Raw genomic sequence first — 26,830 nt, 5'->3', positions numbered from 1 at the left:
GTAGAAAATGGTGGATTAAACCTGGTTTTATAGCTCTGGCAGCCAAGTATGCTCTTGAAGCTAGAAGAATTCTCAAAGGTACCAGGACTTTCGTCTACATAAAACTCTTTATTGACGCTTAAATTAAAGTAGTTCTCAAGTCAAAAAAAAGTACAAAGTTGAAGTGCATTGAGGACCCAAAATTCCAACAAATTGCGCGAAATACGGCTAAGGTAATTTTTGCCTTTGATACGAAAATCATTAGTTTATCGAAAAATTCAAAGTTTTGTCAACCAGAAATTAAAAAAATGAACATACAATTGATAGAAAAGTCAACACCGAAGTGCTGACTACTGGGCTTGTGATACTCTCTGGGACGAAACGTCAGTCAGCAGTGGAAATTGTAATTTAAAATTTATAATCGTTATCGTTATCCATCCTCAAAGCAAGCAAGTTTTGATAGTTTATAAGTGAAAAAAGAAATATAATTTGCAATTAACAAAAATACAACGTTAATTCAATTCTATAAAGTAGATGTAGTGGTGGCTTATCACAAATTCAAAGGGTAACAATGCATAATCATCATTATATTTATACCTATTGTTTATTTTCAACCAAGTCAACTAGCTAGTCAAACAATAAACTCTAACTATCATTACATTTTAAAAATAGTATAAAAGAAGAATCCTTAATTAAAAAAAACAAAGGATATTCAAAGTTTTCATTCGCGGCTAGATACTTTGAATAATTTTAAAAGTTATAGTCGTACTTGGTAGATGCACAGCATGTGAATGGTGTAGAATGGTTAAATGAGTTTTATCTGTGTCCCGAAATATCCGATATATCCTCTATTAATCTATAATGATAGATCAATTATTAGTTGTTTAACGTTCTGTGTACAATATTGCTAGCATGTTCAGGATAAGAACCAGTTCGCAAAACATACAATACATGAAGGTAGGTCCTATACAAACGGTCGTCCGGGAAGTAGGTAACAAAAACTTGAACTGCCACTTGAATTTTCATTGTATATTAAATAGGGACAGACGGTATAAACATAGACCATATATCCCGAAGCTAAAACACAATAAGAAGACAACCTGCAACATTCTTAATGACCACTAACTTTGACAAAAACATTTATAACGATGCCTCATTTGCTAAGCTGTGTTAAAATCTTATGACTACTACAAAAAACTAAGTTGAATATGAACAGCCATCGGATACATTATGCTATTTCATCATGAATGAATCATTAACGACATAATTTTTAATTCAGTTTCATCAAAATATTTAATTAAAATCTCTAGTGTTTCGGATGGATCAGTTAATATTTGAAGTTGTGTCATCATTGAAGGAGGAATCAATTTAAACTGCATCAGCAAGTTTAGCCTGTCAATAGCCCTTGGCATGGTTTCCGCTGGCGGTCGCAATTTACGAAAAAATATTAATTGTGGCAATTCATCATTTGCGAAAGAATTTGGCGAAAGAAATATATATAGCGATTTATTTTCGTTCATCTTGTTTATTTACTTTTTTTCGGGTTTCTCGGACTTTACCTTATCAGACAATACTTGGTTTTCACTTTGAACTAAAAAACAAGTTCCGCAACTTTACCCGCTGGGTATTTGGGACCAGACATCCTTAGGAAAGTGCCTATCATTTTTACCTAGTGGGCAAAAAACTTTGCCGTAAGGAAAATTTTCTAAAGGAAAGAAAGGGGATGGTAGGGTCACCCTACCCAACTTTGGACCTCAAAAAAAAGTTCCGTAACTTTACCTATCTGGGTGTTTGAACCTAGGCAACCATAGTCAAGTGCCTATCATTTGTACCTAGTGGACAAAAAGCGTTGCCGTAGTGAAAATTTTCTGAAGGAAAGAAGAGGGATGGTAGGGTCACTCTACCCCAAGTTTGGACCTAAAAAAAAGTTTCGTAACTTTACCCACCTAGGTATTTGGGCCCAGGCAACCTTAGACAAAGCTTATAGCATATTTGATAGATTTGAATTCAAATGGTACGGAACAATTCAATAATTACCGTTCCGTAGAGAAAAGCATGCCATAAATTTTATATCGTGCGCCTTTAGTTGCACCAACTAGGTAGCACTGGCACAATATAGCCTGAATTACGGTTTCAAGTAGTCGAGCATTCGTAATCAAGTCTGACACTTAACCAAACCATTAAAAACATGAAAAAGATGAATAGAGTCGTTTTTTTTTCATAGAACATTTAAAAAAATAGATATGACTATTCATTGAGTGGACACAATCTAAAAAACGGAACATGGCGTTAAACGATACATCACATTTATTTGTATTCGTCTTCTTGAAAATCAATCCATGAAATTCCTCTGTCTTTTTCAATAATACTGGGTGTTGCTGTGTGGCAGTGACTGCTAAACACTTAACTTCCTTAGCTACATATTATGACTCAAAATTTCGTTGATAAATAACAAATTATAAAAGGCGGTGCAAATATTGTTTATTATTCCTGAAGACCACACGCATAATACTTCATATAAGAAAATCTAACTTTGTTTTTTATTTAATGTCTCGAGCGTCACTAATGAGTCTTTTCTAGATGGAATGTGCATTTAAGTACAAACAAATTTAATCCTTGTATCTGTGATGAATTTATTTTTATGCCTTTTGTAGCTTATTTTCAGTCGATATTATTGGTGGAAATGCAAATGACGTTACAATTTAGAAATAAGTTATATATTAATCATATTCACATACATACATTTTTACTTGCTGTTTGTATTAATGGGGGTCCTTATAATTACTGATTATGTCTTCAACGAAAAATAATGTAATTTAGAGAATTAATTTGAGCTCTATCCAGTGGGGCTTACAACGGCAATATTTCCCAGCATTTCCGAATATTGTTTTGGCAGAATAATGCCTTTCACCTTAGGAGTCTAGTAAAAATGTATAATCGACACCGATTTTGTCGATATATACCTGGAGAAGTAAACAAAACATTGCTACCATTCAATTCTGTTCCCATATGCATGTTTGGCTTAACACTTGTTTGTTCTTTTTGCTTGTGTTTTTTAACAACGATTGTATTAGGAATTAATTTTTTGAATGTTTTTGTCATGATGATCATTTAAGAGACATTGACTTTCGAAATGCCTATCTAGAGCAGTATAGTGGATCCTGAAAATAATATCAATTTATGTGACTGTCGCGTACCCTGAACAAATTAAAGACGCTGTTTCATCAGATGGTACATAGTACTTATATTTATCTGTTATCTGTTTTGTATCTGTTTTGTTCATTTATTAAGGTCATACAATTACCTTTGCATGTAGTTGTTTAAAATATTCTACGTCATTTGTTCTCTCGTAGAGAATTGTCTCCATGGCAATAATGCCACATCTTCTTAATTTTATATACATGTATTGAAATAAAATTGTCAAATACGCATGTAAAATCCTTGGTGTATTCTACCGGTTTTGAGATAACCTTCAGTCCGTACAATACTTGTTAGAGTGTCTAGTTTCGTCTTATAATGATTGCTTACAAAACCTCGTATTTGAAAAAATCAAATGCTGAGACTGTAAAATATTTCCAAAGAATTGACCTGCACTGCCTGTTCAGGTTTGTTTGAAGACAGAAAAGATTCTCGATATGAATATTTATGACCACAGGTACGACATGTACGATGCATACATTTTCTTTATTATACAAAAGTTGTTAAGTATGATATAATTTCTTATAAACTTAATGTAATAGAACACATAATGTTCTCCTTTAGATTTTTAAATTTAATGAAACTAAACATGTGTGGTTTTTCTTTGACAATGGTTAAATGCATCCGTTATTTTGTTTTCTGTTACTGTATTGTTTATGTACAAAGGAATTGCAATATATGTTAGACCTAATAAATAACTCAAACGCATGTAACATACATTAGCCTCCATTGGTGCAAATTCTATAACACACGTGCCTTTCGATGACGCAATCAGGTTAACCATGCCTGCACCATGTGGTCCAATCACGATCGAAGCATTTGCAAAACGTTGTAACTGAACAGGTAAAGATGGCAAATCATTGTCATCATGGAGAAGAAAGTTAAGGTTTCTTACATTTGCAAAATGTTCAACGATGCTCTGAATTTTAGCGAAATGTGGCATTACACGACTTTTATTTCTTTTAATAAGTATAACGGTATTTCTTGTTGTTGAAACGCTTATATTTATCTTTTTATACAGCCATTGAATATGATTTAGTGAGGGAGTACCACATTTCCCAATTTCAGGAACAATTAAATAATCAGCTAATATTGTACCATGTATTACACGTTTTTCATTTATTCCAACTAGTTTTAACCATTGAAGCACCAAATTATTTTTCTGAGTCACATGTATAAAACTGCTCCATATTTCTGTTTCTGTAATATATGCTAATCCAACTAGAGCTTCCATAGGAAAATGCCATGACCCTTCACCCCAGAACACTGCAATAGACACAACGCGCTTATATCTTGCAACAGTCACGTTATGCACCAATAGTCCGTTTTGAGACAAGCAGCCCCCATTTCTGACTGCAAAATGTCTTGTTTTTTGTATGATCCATCCACTAGAAAACACAAGCACATCATTAAATGTTGCCTTTCTTCCTCTATATGAACCAAGATCACTTAGTCCATTCCAACGTCTCATTCGTTTTAAATCATGTCGCTCTAAAATTCCAGCAAGAACCTGATAACCTTTTCTATTATTCATATACAGACTTTGTGTATTTTCAGGGTCAAGTTTTACACTACCTAGTGAGTGGTTTTTATGTGAAATAGATATATGATTTGTTATATTAAACCAAATTTGAATATCTTTCTGCCAAATAAAAGGAGCGTTTTTAACCTCAATTTCACAATCAACGTATAGCAGGTCAGAGGACAATTCTACTGACGTCAAAAACACACAGTTCTGTCCTCTACGGTTAATGTAATATTTGCTTGTTTTGTCAGGTTTACGTATATTAGTTCCTATCGGTTGATGAAAAAAGGTTGCAAATGAAATAATTGTCACTGATAAAGTAAGGAGGAAGAATGTTTTTGTTCCTAATAACAATGCTTTACCTCTGACCATAATTTCCACACATCTTTCCATCATTTGTTACGCGTGTTAACGACAACCTTAATGTATGTCAACTTGTGTTATGTTCTTTGCATCATTGCATCAATTCCTCAAAGTAGAAACAAAAATCAAATATCAGTTTTAAGAAAATAACTTATACATGTAATAACACGTATTGTAAATTTCAACAGCAGTGTGCTATTATAAAAATGGTTTATATTTCTGGTATGACTTTTTTACCACTGTAAAGCACCCTGATAAGTAGATAAACTATGATTTATTGTTGGCGTAAATGTTGCTGATAAGAACTCGTAGAGAAAGAAAAAATGACAAGAAAAAGAAAATTTTGAAACGATTCTAAAATATCGAGTAATGTTTCTATTTGCTTGTAGTGTATGTTTTTATTTTCTATATTTCAAATTAAAAGTCAGATGTAAGGATATTCGCTGTCACGTTTCAAGTCGTTTAAGTAAATCCCTTTTCAACTACATAGCCATAGTTTGTAAGTTTCTATCTTCTGTACGAGTAAAATGTATACAAATAATACTTTGCTTTATTTCTACAGTATACGCGTACATTGTCCTAGTATCCTGTTTTCAATGTTGCTCAAACGGTAAGGTAAACATTACGTTTAAAATAAATTCATGTCAAGGTTTTGTTCCGTCAAACTATTGAAAATGGTTCTCCCTACCATTTATAAATATTGTGTATACAATCGATATTGTAAATTTAAATACGCTCGGCTACATTAACATCAACGTGCATGGTGCAATCTTGCTGGATCGCTTACCCCACTTTATTGACGATATGATAAAGTAGTAAAATGTTTGTGTTTTAAATTATGATTTATGATTCTCACATTATATTTACCTTTTGTTGTTGTAAATTTCTTAAATACTTATTCCAGCAATTGTTCCTAGATCTACAAATTACAGTCGTAAAATAAACTTTAGTGCTTTAGGAAAGGTGCAAAATCTTTTAATAAGTAGTTTGTGACACACACCTCATATATTTACAAAATAGTTCATCATGCATAACGATTATAGAGATATAATGATTGATTTGAATTTTAAGTATCCATAAAACAAACTTAAATGTATCAAACGCCCTTTATAATGTGGACGTTTAAATAGTGTTCGGTTTGTATACGATCAATTAAGATATATGTAGATAACCTTATTCGCATTTCTTTGTTTCTGTTATTAAATAGACCAACTATACTTCGATACAAAAGACAAATAACGAATGCACAGGGAATAAGTGTGTTTTTCATTATATATAACAATTCACATTTACTATAACATGTAAATGAAACAGAGTAGAAAACTGTGCATTTTGCATTGATAGTTTGCAGATATATATTTAAGGCTGGGTTGAGAAAAATAGCCGTGCATATTTGAAGCTATTAAAAAGAGGTTCTGCTTTAACAACGTTGCACTAGCGATTCAACTTGAAATTAACAAAATAATAAATAAAGTGGAAAGAAGTTAATTAATTCAATGCAGACTAATAAAGAAAAATTAGTATAAGTATAATGAGCTTCGAGTAAAGTCAAAAAGGAAATTCCCTAATCAAATGGCACTATAAAAAGCTCAAACACATCAAACGCATGGACAACAACCGTCAGATTCCTGACTTGGTACAAACATTTTAAAGATAACAAAAACAAACAAAAAAATTTAATGTAATTTATATATTACAATTTTTATAAATTTTGACTTGGCACTCATACCACATCTTCTTATATATATATATGAGCAATCATATTATACTGCTTGGATCAACAAATAATTGATTACTATAGAATTCCGGAGTTTTCGCAGATTTGATTCCAAATTTCAAGTTCTAATGTTTTGATATCTTTTAAGATATTAATCGATTGCAAACTTCATGTTAATATAAATAACTAGTGTAAAAACTGATAAACTAATATATCTGGTTAATTTTCAAATTCTGTTATGATTACTAAAAATCATTATGGAAAAAAACTATGCAACTATTAGAGGAAACGGTATTATGTAGTATAAGATATTGCAAATTTCAACTCCTTTATTAGATTAAATTATTGCCATATTTGGCTACAAATAAAGAAATAGTACGGTTTTCTTGTAGATAAATGCATATTGCGTTTATTTTTTCGGAAAAAAGTAAGGACCTTTACGTACTAGCATATACATTTGTACAGTTAGGTTCCAAAATTGTGCTAGATGGTAAACATACATGTACTATAAAGTAATAATTATAACAATGAACACAATCTGTATACGTTTTTATTATATTTGTTTTGAATACGTTATATAATGCAGGTAAATATAAGATATTCCTTGCTGTAATGCTGTTCATTGTTCGTCGAATGCGAGAGTATTTAGTTCATAGTCAGTGAACCATATAATTTTTGGTGAGTTCGTTATTATTTTACTCTAAATTATTCTATATTTGCAAGTATCTATTGTATACAAATGACGAAGTATTTATCTGTTAAAGTACGATTCTTTCATTCTTTTGACAAAAAGTATCTTACACTTATTGTTTTCTATCATTACACATAATATGCCATTGTGTTAGAAGAAACCGTAGCTCTGGAAAAAGTGTGACATGTCGCAGCAATTGAATTATATACAAATCCATAACATACGTAGTCTAAAGAGCAAATTCGAGCACATTGTATACGTGACCTAACTACATGAGTCAGTATTAGTTCGTGAGATTGTATATGATCCCGCTGTACGTAGTGAACAAAGAACAGCTCATCTCCTACAATATAAAAAATAAGATGTGGTATGATTGCCAATGAGAAAACTCTTCACAAGAGACAAAATGAAACATTATTAACAGTTATAGGTCACCGTGCGGCAGTCAACAATGAGCAAAGCCCACACCAGATAGACACATATAAAAGGCCCCGACATATCAAATATAAAACAATTCAAACGAGAAAACGGACGGCTTAATAAATGTACCAAAAATGTCAACACGAAAATTACATAATAAAAAAACAAATGAAACATATGTCGTTGAGTGCAGTAATTGTTTTGAGTCCATTACGATAAAAAAAAACCAACATAGAGCTCACATATTGATATTCGTCCTAATCATCAATCATTCTTGTGAAAGAAAAAAAAAAACACCAAATAAAATAATAATGTTCGTTATATGTATAGCAGGACTGTTGAAATGTTTATATTTTGCAATATTACAAAAAGATGTTGTTATCTTAGAATTTAAGACACGGAAGACATTAATAGCTGATGCATGCATTATAAACACGATACACAAGTGAATCATATAAATTGAATGAATTCAGTAAGGTAAGTTCGTGATAATCGTGTTTGTTTTAAATATATTCCCTCAAAGTTTAAAAGTGTCTGCCAAAAACAATAGCATTTGTTTGGCGATTTTATTGTGTACCTGAAAACCCTTCTTATAATGATGATGTACAACGACTAAAGGTAAGATAAGTTCATATACGTCATGGTTTTTTTTTACGAATTGCTCAGGTTCAATAGGTTCAATAAGATTGGAAAATATAGCGTATACATACCAATTGTTTTGCAATGACAATATAGATATGACAACTGAAAGCATGCTACTGTATTATTTAAGTAAATTTCATCATCAAGTCCCTAAACCCCTAACGTAATTAATTTGTATTCATAAAAAACCACTGTTATATAAACCATAACGACGTTAATATTTATCATCGACTATTTTGGTTCCTGATTGTGTAAACAAATCGAAATACACTACATTTATTTTTTGTGAATGTTGTCCCGAGTTTTTAGAAACTGATTTGACGGAAATAACCGGTTCTAGTTTGATTCGTTCTAGTTGATAAATATAAATAGAATAACATCCATACACATGCTACATGAATATTAAATAATGGTTTGATTGCTGATGAGACAATTGTGCAGCAGAATTCACAAAGAAAAAAGCTTTTATAGGCCACCATCTGACCTTCAGAAATGAGAAAACCACATAGCATATACTATGGATTCATTTATTTTCTTTGATATTTGATTTCGTGGTTTTGCCAATTTCTGCATACGAAGCCTATAAAAAAAATTGTTACTTGTTGTACATTTGAATTCGTGGTTTATCTGTACCCACGAAATAGATGAAAAATTGGTGTCAAACAAATAATAATGAATCCAAAGAAGTAAGCTATAAAATACCATCCCCCCTATTAACATAAGACCTGTTAAAACATTGTACCGATATATTTAATGACCAAATTGATACAATAAAATTTACGAAAAACTTATATGACGGACATCAGCCAACGAAAACCACCGAATTACAGGCACGCAAATCAAAATAGTTTGTTTTCGTTTGGAAAAATTAAATGTGGGTTGAACATGCGGAATGCTGTCATATTTGGATATGAGATTTAAAAGCGTTTCAAAATAGGAAATAGTTCGTTTAACGTTCCTTAATAGGAATATTACATCATTTAACTAATAAATCGCTTACTTTGTTCACATACAGTTCCTTTGTACCCTACAAAACAAGAACAGCTATATCCATTGACCCTATCTGTACAGGAACCTCCATTTTGACATGGATTCGAGATGCAATCATCGATATCTGTAATAATAACATGACAACTCATCATATCAAATATCTGCAAAAATGCAAAAAACAAAATGATGAATGAAGTCAAGCATAGTTTTATATAAGGTAGTTTCATATCTGAAACCGTGAATTTGCCATTCAATGATATCTTGTTGATTTTATAATGCAGATTCTTTCCTAAAAGTTTTCTTGTCAATATACAATGAGTAAACAATTATATCTCAATCAAAGGTAAGAGAGGGTGAAAGATATCAGAGGGACATTCAAACGCATAAATCGAAAATAAACTGATAACACCATGGCTAAAAATGAAAAAGAAAAACAGATAAATAATAGTACATATGCCACAACATATAAAACTAAAGACTAAGCAACAGGAACCCCACAAAAAACTGGGGGTGATCTCAGGTGGTCCGGAAGGGTAAGCAGATCCTGCTCCACATGTGGCACCCGTCGTGTTGCTTATGTTATTAAAAACCCGGTAAATAGTATAATTAGGTAGGTCACATTCATGAAAAGGGAAGGTGATTGTAGTTACGACGTAAGGAACATATCCGATAACATCTGTGAAACGTTATTCCATAACGGTCAACCAACTCGTGATGGCGTCCGTAAAAGGGATGAATTCAACTTTATCATTTGGAACTCTTGGTTTAATAGCTTCCTTGTCAGCAGCAACCCTCTATTACGGGAAACATGATTGGAAATATAAGCACGAGAATATCGTATCAATTGGGAGATATATACTCCGTATGCAGGTGCTGCTGGAATGTTGCTACTTAGAAATGGAAAGTTAACAATTGGGTAGCTGAAATCATCTCTTTTGTCGTAAAGTTTTGTTTTCAACCGACCCTCATTGTCAATTTCTAGATGTGTGTCAAGATATGGGGCCAACTTAACTGTATCTGTTGTATCATTTATCTTTAGTTCGATGGGATAGATGCGTTCAACATAGTCACCAAATTTTGAATTATTTAGTGAGAGAACATCATCTTTATAGCGGAAAGTAAAGTTAAAGGATATTGCTTACTTCTTATCTTTCTTCCTAAAAAGTTTTTGTATGAAGTCAGAGTCATAAAAATAAAGAAACAAGTCGGCAAGAAGAAGTGCACAATTGGTTCCCATTGGAATGCCGATAGTCTGTTGAAAAACACGTCCTCCAAACGTAACAAATATGTTCAACTTGTCAATCAAGAAATCAAGCATCTTGATTATGTCAGTTTCAGAGAATTTTTTGTTTGAATCAGAGTGATCTTTTACAAAGTATAATTTTTTGTAACATATTGTAACATATACAATCATTATACTTATTATCAACTCAATTTCATCGAGAAGTCTTATTCTTAATTTAATATACAAGTCAAATAAGTTTATACAGTTTTCCGTATATACATGTATGTTTGGAAATCTTTATTTGAGAAGGATCCGTGTATCCTTTGGAACAAATGATATCCCCCGCCTCCAATCTTTAGCGGAGTTAGTGTTTATCATGTTCGAGTTTTCCTTGTATAGTGATGTTTTTTTTTTGCACATTTTCATTATTTTTTATGGACTATTTATTTTTACTTTCATCACTTTCGCATCTGAAATGTCTGGAATATCATATCAAACAGTTTTGACGGTTATGACATGACGGATGTTCAACCCCCAGCCAATTGTTTAGTTGAATGGAAACTAAAGAATATGGTTTGTACAGAATCGTTCTAAGAAATTGTTTGTGGGCGAGGGGTGATGCAAATGTAAATTTGTTAGAAAACTATTATACAGTTTGCCAAATTCTATTTTGAAAGAGGTATTAAAAGAACCCTCCTATACGTATGGAATCAAATACAGTAATGGTGTATCTGGTAAAAATATTCTTAAGACGGAACCAAATGGACCTTGTTACATTGATATTCTCAAATGTTTGCATAATTAAATTTTAATTTGCAGAATATTAATATTTCTTTATGTGTCTATATGTTCTTGGTCAATTAAAGAGATTTCATTGTATGCATCGTAGATATAGTTATTTGAAAAGAAAATTACACATTATTTGTCTGATATTGAGGCATGATGACCTCTAGATGGTTACTACAATGCTGCGTTAGTGACATGACTGCAACTTATGCAAGTTTCCTTTCATTCTGATCTTACTTGTTTGACAGTTGAATCCCTCATATCCGGAAGCACATGTACATGTGTAACTGTGGATACCGTCATTGCAGATTCCACCATTTAAACAATGGTTTGTTGCACATTCGTCAATATCTAATAAATATAAAATAGATCAAAATCTTTCTTGAACATTACGAAATAGTAGTATCAAATTTCGAGGTTACAATGACCAGACAGGTTTTCTTGGCATTGAGAATACAATGAAAGATGAACATTTGATGATTACCCATGTCCATTTGTGGTGATATTGGTGTCAAATTACATATTGCTAAACGTGTATATCACATTTTATAAACTGTTTTCACACGATCTCTTTCGCAATACTGATTTACTGTTTATTGGAAACACTTTGAAGGAATAGTTTTAATATTACTTCTTTCTGGTATTTTTTTTACACAAACACACAATGAATGACTGTATTAGTTATAAAAAAAAAATTTTTAATCAATAATTTGTAATTTCAAATACGTCCATAGAGTTCACTGTTTGATAAACAGCACAACTTTTATAACATAAAAGTTTTCAATAACATTTGACTAAATAAGAGTTTTTTAATGGATAATATGAAATATCAATATTCCTACAGTTTTTAGATTTTTGTTTGTTTGACGGTCAGAGGCAACTTTAATTTTTCCGATACTACTACCTGGATGCAATACATGCATTAAATAAACTCATCATAGATAGCAGGATTGAAATTTCATGTTTAGAATGTTTGCTGGAAATACACAATCTTCAGCAAACTATTAGCCGATAACATATACAAATTTTAAATTTTGTTGATATTCCAGCATTTTGTCCAATCTATGAAACAACTTGTTTATTTTTTGTTTCAGTTTATAAAGATAATTAATGCTTATTTCGGGTTTAATTATTCCGAAAAGTATATAGCATATCATGCTTTCTTTAAATTGTGTATCGGTGTTACCATATTTGAAAATCAAGGACACATGATTGCGTCTCAAGAGATATAATCTCCATCTAAGTCTCAGACACTAAAACAACATTTTAATCACAAGACGACCATACTAATATGATGTGTTTGATGAACACTAGCTACAGGCTAAGAAGGATAACCATCAACATACATGAATATACGTTTTTTTTCTAGTTTTCTAGCTTAGCGTTTGTCAACTTGAACTACCAAACGTTTTATTGTAAAACTGATTTCCGAAATCTCTCACATATTTTAACAGTAATATTATGTTTTACGTTCTTTACATATTCCCAGCATCAAATTTGACAAAAACTAATTTTACAATTCCGTTCATGATATGTAAATGATATATATCGTAAGAAGTTGGACATGTTTGCTTATCGGAATCAAAAAAAAATCAGTTATGTATATTTATTTCGCTGAATTACATGTAACTACGAAAAATAGAATGAAATTCATAGATTTTGTCCATAGCGCCAATATTTTAGAGATTTATGTGTGACTAGTTTATTTGCAAACTCACCAACGATACAAGGTAATGGAATGTGTGCATCATTACTGAAGGTGTGTCCAATATGTTTGAAGAAACGCTAATGTGTGATATTGAATAAGAAATGTTAACCAATATTGACTGTTTTGAGTGTAATTATACTGAGTATACAACATGTCTGATTCAATTCTGATCTTACTTGTTTGACAGTTGCCTCCAGCATATCCTGCAGCACACGTACATGTGTAATTATTGAGACCATCATTGCATATACCACCATTTTGACAAGGGCTTGTTGCGCAATCGTCAATATCTGAGACAAAAAGTAACTTAATGTAAATATTCATTTTAAAAATACTGCCGTTATCCATCGTCAGAATTGCAACATTTTAAGATGAAAATTACAGTTCATCAATTATCATACTTGATTTAAAAAGTGAAACCCTTGATTTTTCTTTTTTATATGTGCTACTACCATACATTGTATATCATACAAATAAAACATGTATTGAGAAGATTGAGAACTACCAATAAAATGCACTTTCTTTACATTTTTTGTGACTAACTATTGATTATATAAGCTGCATTTTCAAATGAAGACTCATGCTATAAGTTTGATATCCTTTCTTTACTGTTAAGTAAATTAAATCAACATCTGAAGACCGAAATAATCACTATAGTCATGTAAAATCTTCACAGAACTATCTTGCTACATGCTAATAGCGCCTACATTTGAGTAATAGGTCTCAAGAAATATCCGTATACAAAAGCTTGCACCTCTTATCATATGACTTTGAAAAGGGATAGCTGCTTACGTGGATACTATTAAGCCAAGACATAACATAATTTCATTGTTTAAGTTTAAGTCATCCCGTTAACCGAACCTTTATGACCTATTTTCTTACACTGATGACCAAACATATTTTCAAGTCACAATGTTGGTGAAGCTGAGGTTTACTAATGTTTCTTTAACAAGGTTGGATAATAGGAAATATGTCTTTGCGTTAAAAAAGAAAAATCAATGTGTTGCCCCTTTTTGCAGCATCTGACATTGTACATGTTTTATGACCCATGAACATAGCTGATTTACTAAGGGACCACGATTGTTTTTTAAATTATTCGGAAACCTTGAGATCATTCCTATTTTATTTTATTTTTGGGAATAGAAATACTCTGTTTTTATTCTGCTGTATTGTGTTAAGTTGACTTTTGTTTTTCTTCTTATTCTAATTTCAGTTTTTGACTGTGCCCTCTAGTATCTTTGCTTGTTGTAATGCATCATTTTGAAAGTTACAGCATAAACAATGGCATGCACTCTCTAATATATGAATTAAATAACGTTGATGTTGCTCTTTAAAATATTTTTTAACACATGTTTACTCATTTATAAGATTAATTTCAGAATGTTATATTTTCAAAACGAATAATACTAATTAAAAGACAATTGGAATAGAAAAACAAGAGTGTAACACGTTTCAAAAAAATGATAGAAAAAACACAATAATGCAACCCCCTTGCAGTTCAGGAACACTACGTTATATTGATATGCATTTATTAGCATACTAACATCCTCGCACTTTTATATTAAATTTTGTAATTGTTTATTCTTACCTGGGTTTTTGACCAATCTACCGAATGAGTAACAACGCATGATGAACTACTACGTGTTCACGATCAACTGAGAACACGTTTTATATACTGAAATACAACACACTTTTTCATGCATTGTAGGATAAACAAATTGCTTAATTTTTCAGTTTTAATCCAGATTTATAGTCCTTGATTTACGAAAATTTGTATGTATGTAAAGAAAAAAGTGTTTGAATTACTCGAAATATAACCGTTAATATGATTGATGAATATACGAACGTTTCACATATTTGTTCACAAGACAGCAAAGAAACAACATTGAAAAACACAATAACCCCTAAGTCAGCTTTCATTCAAATAGGCAAAATCAAATAGCAAAACGTATAAAAAACGAATGGGCAAGAACTGTCATATTCCTGACTAGGTACAGGCATTTTCAAATGTAGAAAATGGAAATGGGGAAGACATGGGGTGCGTCAAATATCTAATGGGGTCACTAAACTTTCTCAGCTTTTCACAAAATTTAATCATTATAATTTTATGATTAAAAGTCATTTTAATAGAGGAAGGGCATGTGTTTATAAATTTGTCTTTCTGAAACACGTTTGTAATAGAGTCTCATACACGTTTAATTATTTCATGTGTCCGACGTGCTTTTCTGGATTTACCTTCATCAGAAACGCTCAATGCCAAACAAAAGTGTTAGTAAACTCAAAGTTACTCATCATAATGCATTGTAGTTCATTGAGTCGATTGGTCAGTTTTGCCAGGTTATTTTTACCTTTCATTTTGCAAATTTGATGCAAATATATTCTGACGACGGAAAATCTAGAGTTCCCAGCTTGTCTAATACAAAGATAGAACGATTAAAAAAGTTAAAACAAAATTAAAATTGTTTAACTTATTTAAGATATTACAAATCAACTTTGTTCAGGGAAATAATCGAAGGTAATGTTTTGGCAATGCGATACCAATCTTCATTTTATGTCTATGGTCATGCGTTGCTTCTTAATAGTTTATATATTTATAAAACGTTCCATATAAACTATACAAGAGTATAGGTTAATATAATATTATAGTGCTTTTGTGTTTAAACAAATGAATACTATATTGCATGTACTAGTAGGATTTTTTATTCAAATAATATGGGGACGAAGTCCCCTATTACAGTAGAAAATTCAATAAAAAAAAAAAAAAAAAAAAAAAAATCGGGAAAATTTCCCGAATTTTTTATTGTACTAATGAACTCAAAATCGTTCAATTTTTTTTGTGTCGCGTTTTTGAATTTCCGGATTGGCGCAGAAATCTACTTCCGGCGTTTCCGGTCTTGTTTACATGAGACTTTGAATAAATGTATATTTATCAGTCTAAGAAAGGAACTAATACTAATTCATTTAAAAAAAATGTTTGTTATTAAAAAAACGTTACCTGATGACAGTGTTTCTTTGTTTACATTGAATATGACGTCATAACTTAAATAACGTCACAACTAAAATCCCTAACAACAGAACCAAAATCGGAAACGTTATGGTATTTCCGGTTCTTTTTTTTTAACAAATAGAACCTATTTAAGTTACAAAAAAATAATTCATACAGACTTCGTCCCCATTTACAGGAAATGCCTGCCTCATATTAATTTACGTAAAAGGCATTCGTAATTATATTTTAAATTGTAAATAGATAACACATCTTTACAATATTTTTGTATGTGTTTTAGAAATGTTCTCTACGCAGTGATTAATGTTATTCATACATACCAATGCATGCGTATGTAGCTGTAATGTACTTTATTTTCATAGGACACGGATCAGTACCGATATCGGCTGGTCGCAATGTACACGATTGACGATCTTCACATATTTGTCTTAACCAAGCAGTTGAGTCTATGGTACACTGATCACCCGGCAATGTAAATCCAATCGCACATGTCGTTTCATCCAATCGACCGTACACTGAATTAACTATTGCTATTAATGAATGGACGTCACAGGATATAGTACCATAATCGTATTGACAAATGACCTGTTGTCCACCTGAAAAAATAAATAAAACCCTCAACTTCAGATACAAACAAATAAACAAAAATGAAAGTATGTAGTCTGATGGAAAAGAAATTGAAAACAAAATTCCGATTGATTCGAACTGACATTGACAGTTTTATATACAGAGGTTAGCTAGAAAAAAAAACTAAATACGTATATAATTTTGATTGAACAGGAACATCGAAACGTTGAAAAAACGATTGAAAGTATAGTTTTTGTCATGGAATCAACGGTTTATTTTCGAGTTATGAGTTTGTGTATTGAGTTTGAATTGATACTTTTCACCATCCTCTTGCGACAGACGTTATGATGATCACAGGTTTGAACTGAATTGAAAGATCATCTCCGGTAAATAATCAGCTTTTATTTTTAATTAAATTTTAAACTTGTGCGAATACTGATAAGTTTGACTACAAGAGAAACCTATGTCTAAAATAAGTACATATATTATTTTCTTATACCAGACGATTGCCGTTAATCTATGATGACTTTATTAATTAATATGATTATATGTTGTAGTAACCATAATTATGACTATGTGTTTCGTCTCGTGTTGCACATGTAAATATGTGTCTGAGTTTTCCAAATAAAGGATATTGTTATTAATATTATTGTTATTAAGAACTATCTGGTTGATGTCATATGTGGTGAATGTGCTTTTCCCGAGGATATGAATTGTCATTGATTTGGAGAGAGTGAGAGAGTGAGAGAGAGTTGAACAATCTTTTTCAATTGTCACTGTTAGTGTTGGATCTGGTTTTACATATGCATATATGCATGCGATATTTGCTACTTGACGTTAAGTGTACAATCAATCAATAAGATTACTTCCCACTGTCATGTCAAGATTTTTTTGAGGTTTTGAATTACAACTAGAATTGACCAATTGACAGTTATTAGGCACACGTGGTATAACTTATTGGCATGATATTTTATTTACTGCACACATGGTAGAAATTGAACATTATAAAGGGGAAAAAAAAGGTCTGTTATCAGATTAATACAAACATTACTCTGAGTCGTTTTAAATTCCGATATTTTCGACCCTTCCTTCCAAATAACGTTCAACATTGATATAGATTATTGCTACTAGCAAGATGGTTGAGTTCTGGACAATATTCACAACGAAGGACGGTCTTTCTGATTCATACCAAACAGATTTCTTTATATTATATACATTAAAGTGTTGTTGTTATTGAGCCCACACGAGATTAAGCATGACCAATATACTCGTAAAAGAACCCAACCTAAATCATATAAATAACAAAATTTGCGATACTTTAAATTACTCAATTTTTATTCTTAAGGTTTTCTTCCTCATTTCTCATGATGTAGACCCTGACTGCTTAAAATCTGAGGGTGTTGTGGGTGAAACATTCTAAGATAGCTTTTTCAATGTCATTCACTCGTTAATTTAGTTTTTGTATCTATAACATAAATACACGAATTTCATCAGCTAATGCAGTATCAGCTTAATCTATCAATTAAAACAAACAATTGTCAAAAGAGGAAAAACAGGGGTGGGGTTAGGGGTTGGTAGTAACCAGAATATCGATTTGCCCCAAAAGTTAGGGAGGGGATTGAACATACACTCTTCCATCCCGGCTCTTATGGTATTGCTCCTACAAACAGTAATTTTATCATATTTTCACAATGTCAGGTGTGTAGTGTTCACAAAACAAAGCTTATTATTTTGTTTAAATGCCGGTAATGATGGCGTTAATAGTTTATGAACTACAATGTGTGATTTGGATATATGTTTATAATCTAATGGCATTTTGTTCCTTTAAAACCTTAAAATGAGAAAAAAAAACAGTCAATTTTATGCAACTGTTGTACAAGTGAGAGGTTTAAATTGCTATTAAACCAGGTTCAATCCACTATTTTTCTTCATAATAATGTAATGTAAATGCATACGGCAGTTGTTATCCATTTATTTAATGAGCTTAAAGCTTTTGATTTTGTGAATGCTTAGGGACTTCCTGTTTAGAATTTTCCTTGAAGTTTAGTATGTCTTTTTATTATTTTCCTTTTTATTTGATTAACTGAAGTTAAATCTTATTTAAAAACATTTCTTTCCGACAGTATACTAAATCGTAGCGGTACACAGTTTTACCATTAATAATTTCGTAAAGTGATAATTTGTAGAACAAACGTAAACGAGTTTAGCTACCCACGTGTCTAAATTGCATTCTGATAAAAAAAAAAAAACATTTTTGTTTGAATTTCTTTTTAGATGAGCAGATTGGTATATGATTGGTAACAATTTCAGATTGAAACGAAATAATTGGATTTCGTTCTATTAAAAGATTACGTATTGAGTCCGAATTAATAAACATAGTGTGTGTTTTATCTATTTCAATGCACATTAATATATATGACTTGCAGCAGTTAGAACCTGACGTTTACTAAATCAATTATGTTTAATACAATGATATCAACTTACCCGATATCGGTAAAATAAAGTCAAATATTAAATTAAAAATCAGAAGCATCTTCATCCTTTTTGTCACGTTTTGTTACATGACTAATTAAAAAAAGTATAACAGCAATTCTGTAACTTTAAGTCGAGCTTGTTATGTTGTCAAGTCGATGGTCTTGCTGCGTGCGCAAAGTATACTGTGTTTTGTTAAATGCAATTTTGTTTGATTTGTTATAATTAAATATATTAATTGAAATAGGCATTCAGTTTAAATGGCTTTAAAACTTTTAATTGTTGATTTCAAATATACTCAGTACCCGTTTTTGTGAATAACCACAAAGCGATACAGATGTTACTAATAGGTTAAATATCCGAAATCGTTTGATGATTGCAAATATAGATTTAGCACAGTATATCGCGTTGAAATGTCGCGAATCTTTGATTAAAGATAAATATTTGATTTCTAATATCACTTAGTCATTAGTAAAAGTCAACATTCAAGTACAAACCTTTTTTATACAATGTGTTTAAAATTCGACCTGACGTCAACTCAAGCCACTGAAAGAGCTTTTTTTGCTTCATGAGAAATTGTAATTGTGCTACAATACAATAATGTGTCTATGTAAGATTTCTATATGAAAAAAATTTGAAAGGACCCAAATATCAACAAGGCCGTACCTTGACATATATGATTTATTGTCATAAGTTGTTACTTGGATGGAGAGTTGCCTAGTTGGCACTCATACCACATCTTCCTATATCTAATCAGTATTAAATATGATATAGTAATTTATCAAAATATATAAAAGAACACAGTCTTGTTTTTAAACATTCTGCATCAACCATGTCGAAATGGGAATAAATAATATTGAGTTTCATATGAAATTGCCAAATACGTCTTCAAATCGCGTACGTAACAAGTTCGGTATAAAGAGAGTCAAATCCATCAGAGGACTTATACAACAATACAGATATAAATTTAACTTCAATAATTGATTATAGATCACATGCATCCCTACTCTTAAGGGGACTCACGGGTATAAATCATTTTTTTTATTATAGGATTTCGATATATGTTTTTATAAATGACCTTCATCATATACTTAGAAAAATCAAATACAAAAATTGGGTCACCGTTCAATTAAGCTCACAATTTGCCTCCGAAAGAAGCATACATTTTTGTTCATGTCCTTTTTTTCTGTTGAACAAATTGGAGAAAGAGAAGTTATATCGAAATAAAAAAAGAACTAAGTTACAGAAATCGCTTACATTTTACATTTATTTGGTTTATGTACAACTTCTTTGAAAACAATAATAAAAAAATATAGGTCACCGATGAGTTAAAAAAGATATTTCAATTGTAATGCCAAACAAATGACATGGTTGCATCAAAAGAAGATAATTTGGAGCTTTTTCAATGATATAAACATTTTAAAGGTCATCTGGGGCCGAACCGAATCGATTTTCTTGGGTTGATTTTTGTACCATATCATAAAGTAAAAACTAATAGTGTAACAAATACAATTTCTAATGAAAAAGCAAATGTTTAATTTTTCGCTGAAATTTTTGTACCCGCGTGCCTCCTTCACAATAAATTTCAAAGATACCAGGCTTAAACCGATGTACACCAAACGCCAGTTTCATCTACGCAATACTCATCAATGACGCTCGAATAAATAACGTACGAAGTTGAAGAGCATTTTAAATCAAAGAATTTTAAAATACAGCTAAGTAATTCTATTAAAATTGTCCGTTTATAAATTTTGAAAGTATTATGAAACTACGGTTTCAAATTCCTCAGGCAAAGTTCATGAAATTTGCTTTGGATGAATAAGGTTATTTATTTTAGGTATTTTTGGCATATAGCTCTTCAACGATTTTCGGTACTTATACATCTTCGGATTTGAAATGTTTGGCTTTGAGCGTTCCTGATGAAGGTAAATCCAGAAAAGCGCTTCAGACGCAATAAATTATTAAACGTGTTGTTTTCAATTTTTTTACATCACTTGGTCGATACATCTGCTGGTGGACTATCAGTCCCCGAGGGTATCATCATCTCAGTAGTCAGTGCTTCGGTACTGATATGATTTAACAAACTTTATTAAGATTGTCCGTTTATTAATTTTGAAATTATTATGAAACTAAGGTTTAAACTCCCTCAGGCAAAGTTGGCTTTAGATGAATTTGGCTATTCATTTTAGATATTTTTGACATATAGCTCTTCAACGATTTTCGGTACTGATACATCTTCGGATTTGAAATGTTTTGCTTTGAGCGTTCCTGATGAATGTAAATCCAGAAAAGCGTATCGTAAGCAAATAATTATTAAACGTGTTGTTTTCAAATTTTTTTATAATATATTCCTGGAGTATAACTTATTATATTATTTATGACTGAGCTATGTTTTATCATCAACAATATGTTTGCATCCATTTTTGCAGGTAATTAGCCAATATATTGAAAACTCTCGAATTGGATGACTACACGGTAATAATTCTTATATCATTTGCATATCTATAAATACTTGAATTGGATTGGTCAATTGGGAATTTTTCTCTTGGTTTACACTTCGATAAACCATGTTTCCGAAACTACATTCGTAATATATTCATGCGCGATACACATTCTTGCAGGGATACTGTGATTTTCATCAAATTGAGACTATAGAACAATTGCATAACAGTTGTTTCTATTCAAATGCATATTTAACAAAAAAAGAAACAAAATAAATGCACAAAAGCTTCGAAAATGTATAAAAATCAAATTTGAATAAAATTCCGCGAAATTTCATGAAGGATTTGGCGAATTTACGTCATGGAAAAACACGACGTCATACGAATGAAAATATTCAAGAGAGAGATTATTTCGATACGTGTACGCTTCAAATTCGGATATTATTTAATTAAAATGAAGTTTTTGAGGTAGGTGCTATTTCATTTTAGATTCTGTTGCATTTATCGGACATTTATGGTTTTTAGAAAGTCAAAATGGCGGCCACTGCTTAGTTACGACATGCCATTGTGCTTTTGATGGTAAATATAGCAGCCATCAATCAAATAATGTGAATTAATAATTGCGTATGTTTGGATGCAGAATTATAAGAATTATTCGGACTTTTATTCAGTTTGTGAGTTAATCGCCCCGGTTTACACATCAATAACCTCTAGAAAAAATGTGTTTAATCCTATAATATACTTAAATACAGACTATTTGTTTAGACAAATTGTGAAAAACGCTACTTACATTCCGATTCTTTGCGGCAGTTTTTACATAGTTAGAAACACATATTGTTCGTACAACTTTGCATTATGTGTTACGTTCTAAACATTTTAAAAGTTATTATAAGAGGAGAGGTTTACACTTTTTAGATAAAATATATCAGCAAATTATAAACTCAGCATACATACCAGGATTGAAAGACTCATCGTTGGACAAACGTATAATACTACAAGCATTTATATTCATTTATAAATACATGCACTTTACTGTACAGAATTAGTATTTGTATTTATTTTACTTTATTCATACACCCAATAAGGCTTGTTTTGTTTGTTAACATGATTATATAAAAACTTTTTTCATGTCCGTTAAATGAATTATAATCACAGTTTTGTACTACCGTAATATGGGTTGGCTTATTTTTTTTTTCTCAAATTACAAACATTCTTTCCTTTATTTTCTTGAAGAGAAACTTGCAGGATTCTTTTTTCGACATTAACGTTATCAACTGCTGATATATTTTATCTAAAAAGTGTACACCTCTACTCTTTTAAAATGTTTAGAACGTAACACATGAATGCAAAGTTGTACGAACAATATGTGTTTCCAACTATGTAAAAACTGCCGCAAAGAATCGGACTGTAAGTAGCGTTTTTCACAATTTGTCTAAACAAATAGTCTGTATTTGAGTTTATTACCGTGTAGTCATCCAATTCGATAGTTTTCAATATCTTGTTTAATTACCTGCAAAAATGGATGCAAACATATTATTGATGATAAAAAACACAGCTCAATCATAGATAATATTATTATTTTCATAAAGTATCCTGGTGTACAATTCGAGGTTTCTGATTACCGACAGCAAAAGTATACATAAAACAAACTTATCTGTTATTAGAAAAGTAAAAAATATTGGATTATCCACTTTTTCCACACAAGTAATGCATACATCTGTAAATGCCGGTACAGGTTATAATCTTTTAATCAACAGTTTTACAAAAATGGATTGGTATCTTATTTGATTTAATTCACACGAAGGGATTATGGAATATTGCTTTTTTAAACATTAGCCTGATCCTATAAGCACATCATTGGGTTGTAATGCAGTGCACAATCTTTTGTATGTAATCTTGGATTTTAACAAACTACTCAGTAAAACAGAAAAGGAAAATATTATGAGACGACTGGATTCTATCAATTCGAAAATTTAATCAGCCTTTAACATCTTTCATAGTAGCCACTCTTGATGTTCATAATTTAGCATCGTATGTTTTACTTACATATCATCCTCAATGATCTTGCATCTTTAATAAGTCGTATCAATACAAATCCTGTATATTCTGCATTTTTGAAGATTTAGCATTGTTTCTCTAATATCTATGAATATTATATGTGGTTGCAGCCAAAATCACATTCACTGGTGATCCAATGACGGGATCTGTCGTACAGTTGTCACGTTTTTGGACGTTCCTATTTACACCACTGGGTCGATGCCACTGCTGGTGGACGTTTCGTCCCCGAGGGTATCACCAGCCCAGTAGTCAACACTTCGGTGTTGACATGAATATCAATAATGTGGTCATTTTTATAAATTTCCTGTTTACAAAACTTTGAATTTTTGGAAAAACTAAGGATTTCCTTATCCCAGGCATAGATTACCTTAGCATTATTTGGCACAACTTTTTGGAATTTTGGATCCTAATGATCTTCAACTTTGTACTTGTTTGGATTTATAAATATTTTGATATGAGCGTCACGGATGAGTCTTGTGTAGACGAAACGTGCGTCTGGCGTACTAAATTATAATCCTGGTACCTTTGATAACTATTATTTACACATAGATACCGAACAAATAACTATGTAGCCCATCATGCCGTCATGCATATGTATATTACAGTCTTCTAAACATGTAATGACAACTGTTTGTCATACATTTCTAATTTTAACGTTAAAACCATACCTTTCAGAGGACAAAAATCATCAGCATATTTATATCATGCGAATTCTAACTTGGAGATGTGCAGATCATATGTTCCAAAGATTGATGTCCTATTACGCATCAACTAAAATAATTGACACACGAAAAAGGACATTTTAAAGCTTTTTACTACTGTATGTAATCGGGAATATGAGGTCAAGGCAACAGATCATGTCAAGCCTTAAACATGTTATATGTATTATCCAGCTTTACTCACTTATGAATGAAGAATGTTCTTGCAAATATAGATAAAGTGATCAAATTTACCAGACGCGCGTTTCGTCTACAAAAGACTTCAACTAAGGTGATCTCTTCCGAATGTATACCGTTTATTGCATGCACGTTTCTTTATTCAACTTCGCACTAATATTCAATATTTTATGGTCAGGATAATAACGAAAAATCTTTTCCTAACAAGAACAAGCGGGCAATTTACATAATATATAGATCCTGTAAAATACTACTGAAAAAAAAGTTGAATAATTCTAACTTTTACGGCAGTAAGAGATGCACCATTTGATTTTAAGTTGAGCATACTTATTATTAAAGAAACAGTCAAATTGAGTTAGTTCACCAATTGTGATATTATCGATGGAGAAAGATGCCAGAGGGACAATCAAGCTTATTATTGGCAATGCCATGGCTAAAAAAGTACAAAAACATCATAAACGATGATAAAATGTCGGTAAAAATCTAAGATCATTGTTATCGTAGACACGTTATACACATCAATTGTATAAGTAGTTCGCATGTATATCCACGTCATGTTTTCTTTAGAGGTTAGTGCACTCGTTTCTTATCGTCCCATAATTTCTTCTTTTTTGTTTTTGATTTCTTTTAAGGTTTAAATTGAGCTAAATCCATGTAAATAGATCACATTAAATAATTATAAAGTAAACTAACTGTTTGCTAATGTCTTGTTATTGATGAATACTCTAATGGGTTTTATTTCCCAAAGGAGAGATTTTTATTGTTTGAAAAGGGTAGATTATTCTTTATAAGAAAATTGTTAATGGGTGTTCTGTTTAACTGGCACACTGTAAATATGTTATGACGAAAAACAACAGAAAGTTCATATAAAGTGAAGGTCAGTCTTCATGAAAGATATCAGAAGTAATCAATATGATTGAATGTTTAATGCCGTATAATATTAACTGATCTATGAAATTTATGAAACTATGATACATAAGTGATGTTTTGTTATAGTACAATATCAAGAACTCTTTGATATATAAGCGTATATTTGGATGCAAAGTTGAATAAAGAGACGTATTAATATATTTACACCAAAATTCCACTGAAAATTCCACGAGACATATATACTTCGCTGATTAAATTCATCGAAAAAAACATATGCATTTTTTTAAAATACCCATGTGTTATTACTTAACAGGGGAAATTATTTGTATGAAGTACAAATAAAGCAAAATCATTTATGTACATTTTGATTTGTACATTAGTTGGCTGATTGCAAGATAAATAAAGATTCTATATTTCTAGAATATGAACAATGGTATCATACATAAAATTCAGTTGAAATATGATTAAAAGAAAACTGCACTCTGTACTTGAATAATATTTCAGTGTTTGATTTATGCTATGTCAACAAAGATAATATAATGGGTTTAGCAATAACGCAAGAACTCTTTGATATTTAAAGGTATATTTGGATGTAAAGTTGAATAAAGAGACGTATTAATATATTTACACTTTCATTCCACGATACATATATACTATGCAGTAACTGCAGGAATTTCAAACCAAATATTATATCGGATAGAACATAGGCTAATCGTATTGGATTGTTATCTGAATATTCAATTCCGGTACTGTCACTCACGATTCAATCCGGTATTTCTTTTAAAATGTATCATTAAGTATGTAAAATAAATTTCATCACTAGACAGCAAAACATATAGTTCATGAATAAATAAATTACTAATTAAACAATGTGCTATTTAAAAAAAAATAGTTAAGATATCATCAACCGTTATTGTATCAACACATTAATTGTAATTTTTATCTTAGAATTCACCAGGACGATATTGTAACACACATTCTGAATACTGCAAACATGCTATCAGTTCAATTGCGAGACTTACATATTTGGAATTTAGTGATTTTATGGTGTTTAATGGCATGTTTAGGAATTCAACAGGCATGGTCAAAAACATACATCTTAGATTCAAATTTTAATGATCGTGTTGGTACTTCAAACATACTTCTAGAAATAGGATCCGTGTCTGCTATTGAGTGTGCAATATCATGTTCCCAAACCAGTGGATGTAAATCGTTTTTCTTTCATCGAAACGATTTGAAATGTGATTTGGTCACTTCGATTCTGAATGATTTTACGTC

General features: G+C 31.2%; 2 protein-coding genes across 2 annotated transcripts in view; both read right to left on the bottom strand.

Annotated features, from left to right (window-relative positions):
- Positions 1-3,326: 3,326 nt before the first annotated feature.
- Positions 3,327-6,039, bottom strand: LOC143042140 (uncharacterized). Its single transcript, XM_076214395.1, has 2 exons — positions 5,933-6,039; positions 3,327-5,171 (listed from the first exon to the last, which is right to left on the bottom strand). The coding sequence occupies exon 2, from the start codon at positions 5,096-5,098 to the stop codon at positions 3,761-3,763; it is 1,338 nt and encodes a 445-aa protein (XP_076070510.1). The 5' UTR covers positions 5,099-5,171; positions 5,933-6,039; the 3' UTR covers positions 3,327-3,760.
- A 1,296-nt stretch (positions 6,040-7,335) lies between these two features.
- LOC143043696 (uncharacterized) overlaps positions 7,336-26,830 on the bottom strand; it is a 34,978-nt gene continuing 15,483 nt past the window's right edge. Inside the window, exons 2-6 of the mRNA XM_076215879.1 lie at positions 16,569-16,844; positions 13,421-13,534; positions 11,774-11,887; positions 9,536-9,649; positions 7,336-7,816 (exon numbers count right to left, since the gene is read on the bottom strand). Of these exons, the coding sequence (XP_076071994.1) occupies positions 7,602-7,816; positions 9,536-9,649; positions 11,774-11,887; positions 13,421-13,534; positions 16,569-16,844 (833 nt within the window). The 3' untranslated portion in view covers positions 7,336-7,601. The remainder of the gene's footprint in view (positions 7,817-9,535; positions 9,650-11,773; positions 11,888-13,420; positions 13,535-16,568; positions 16,845-26,830) is intronic.

This window comes from Mytilus galloprovincialis, chromosome 8 (assembly GCF_965363235.1).
Source record: "Mytilus galloprovincialis chromosome 8, xbMytGall1.hap1.1, whole genome shotgun sequence".
Taxonomy (NCBI): Eukaryota; Metazoa; Mollusca; class Bivalvia; order Mytilida; family Mytilidae; genus Mytilus; species Mytilus galloprovincialis.
Note: the sequence above shows the minus strand (reverse complement) of the source record. Positions and strands in the feature narration are given on the sequence as shown.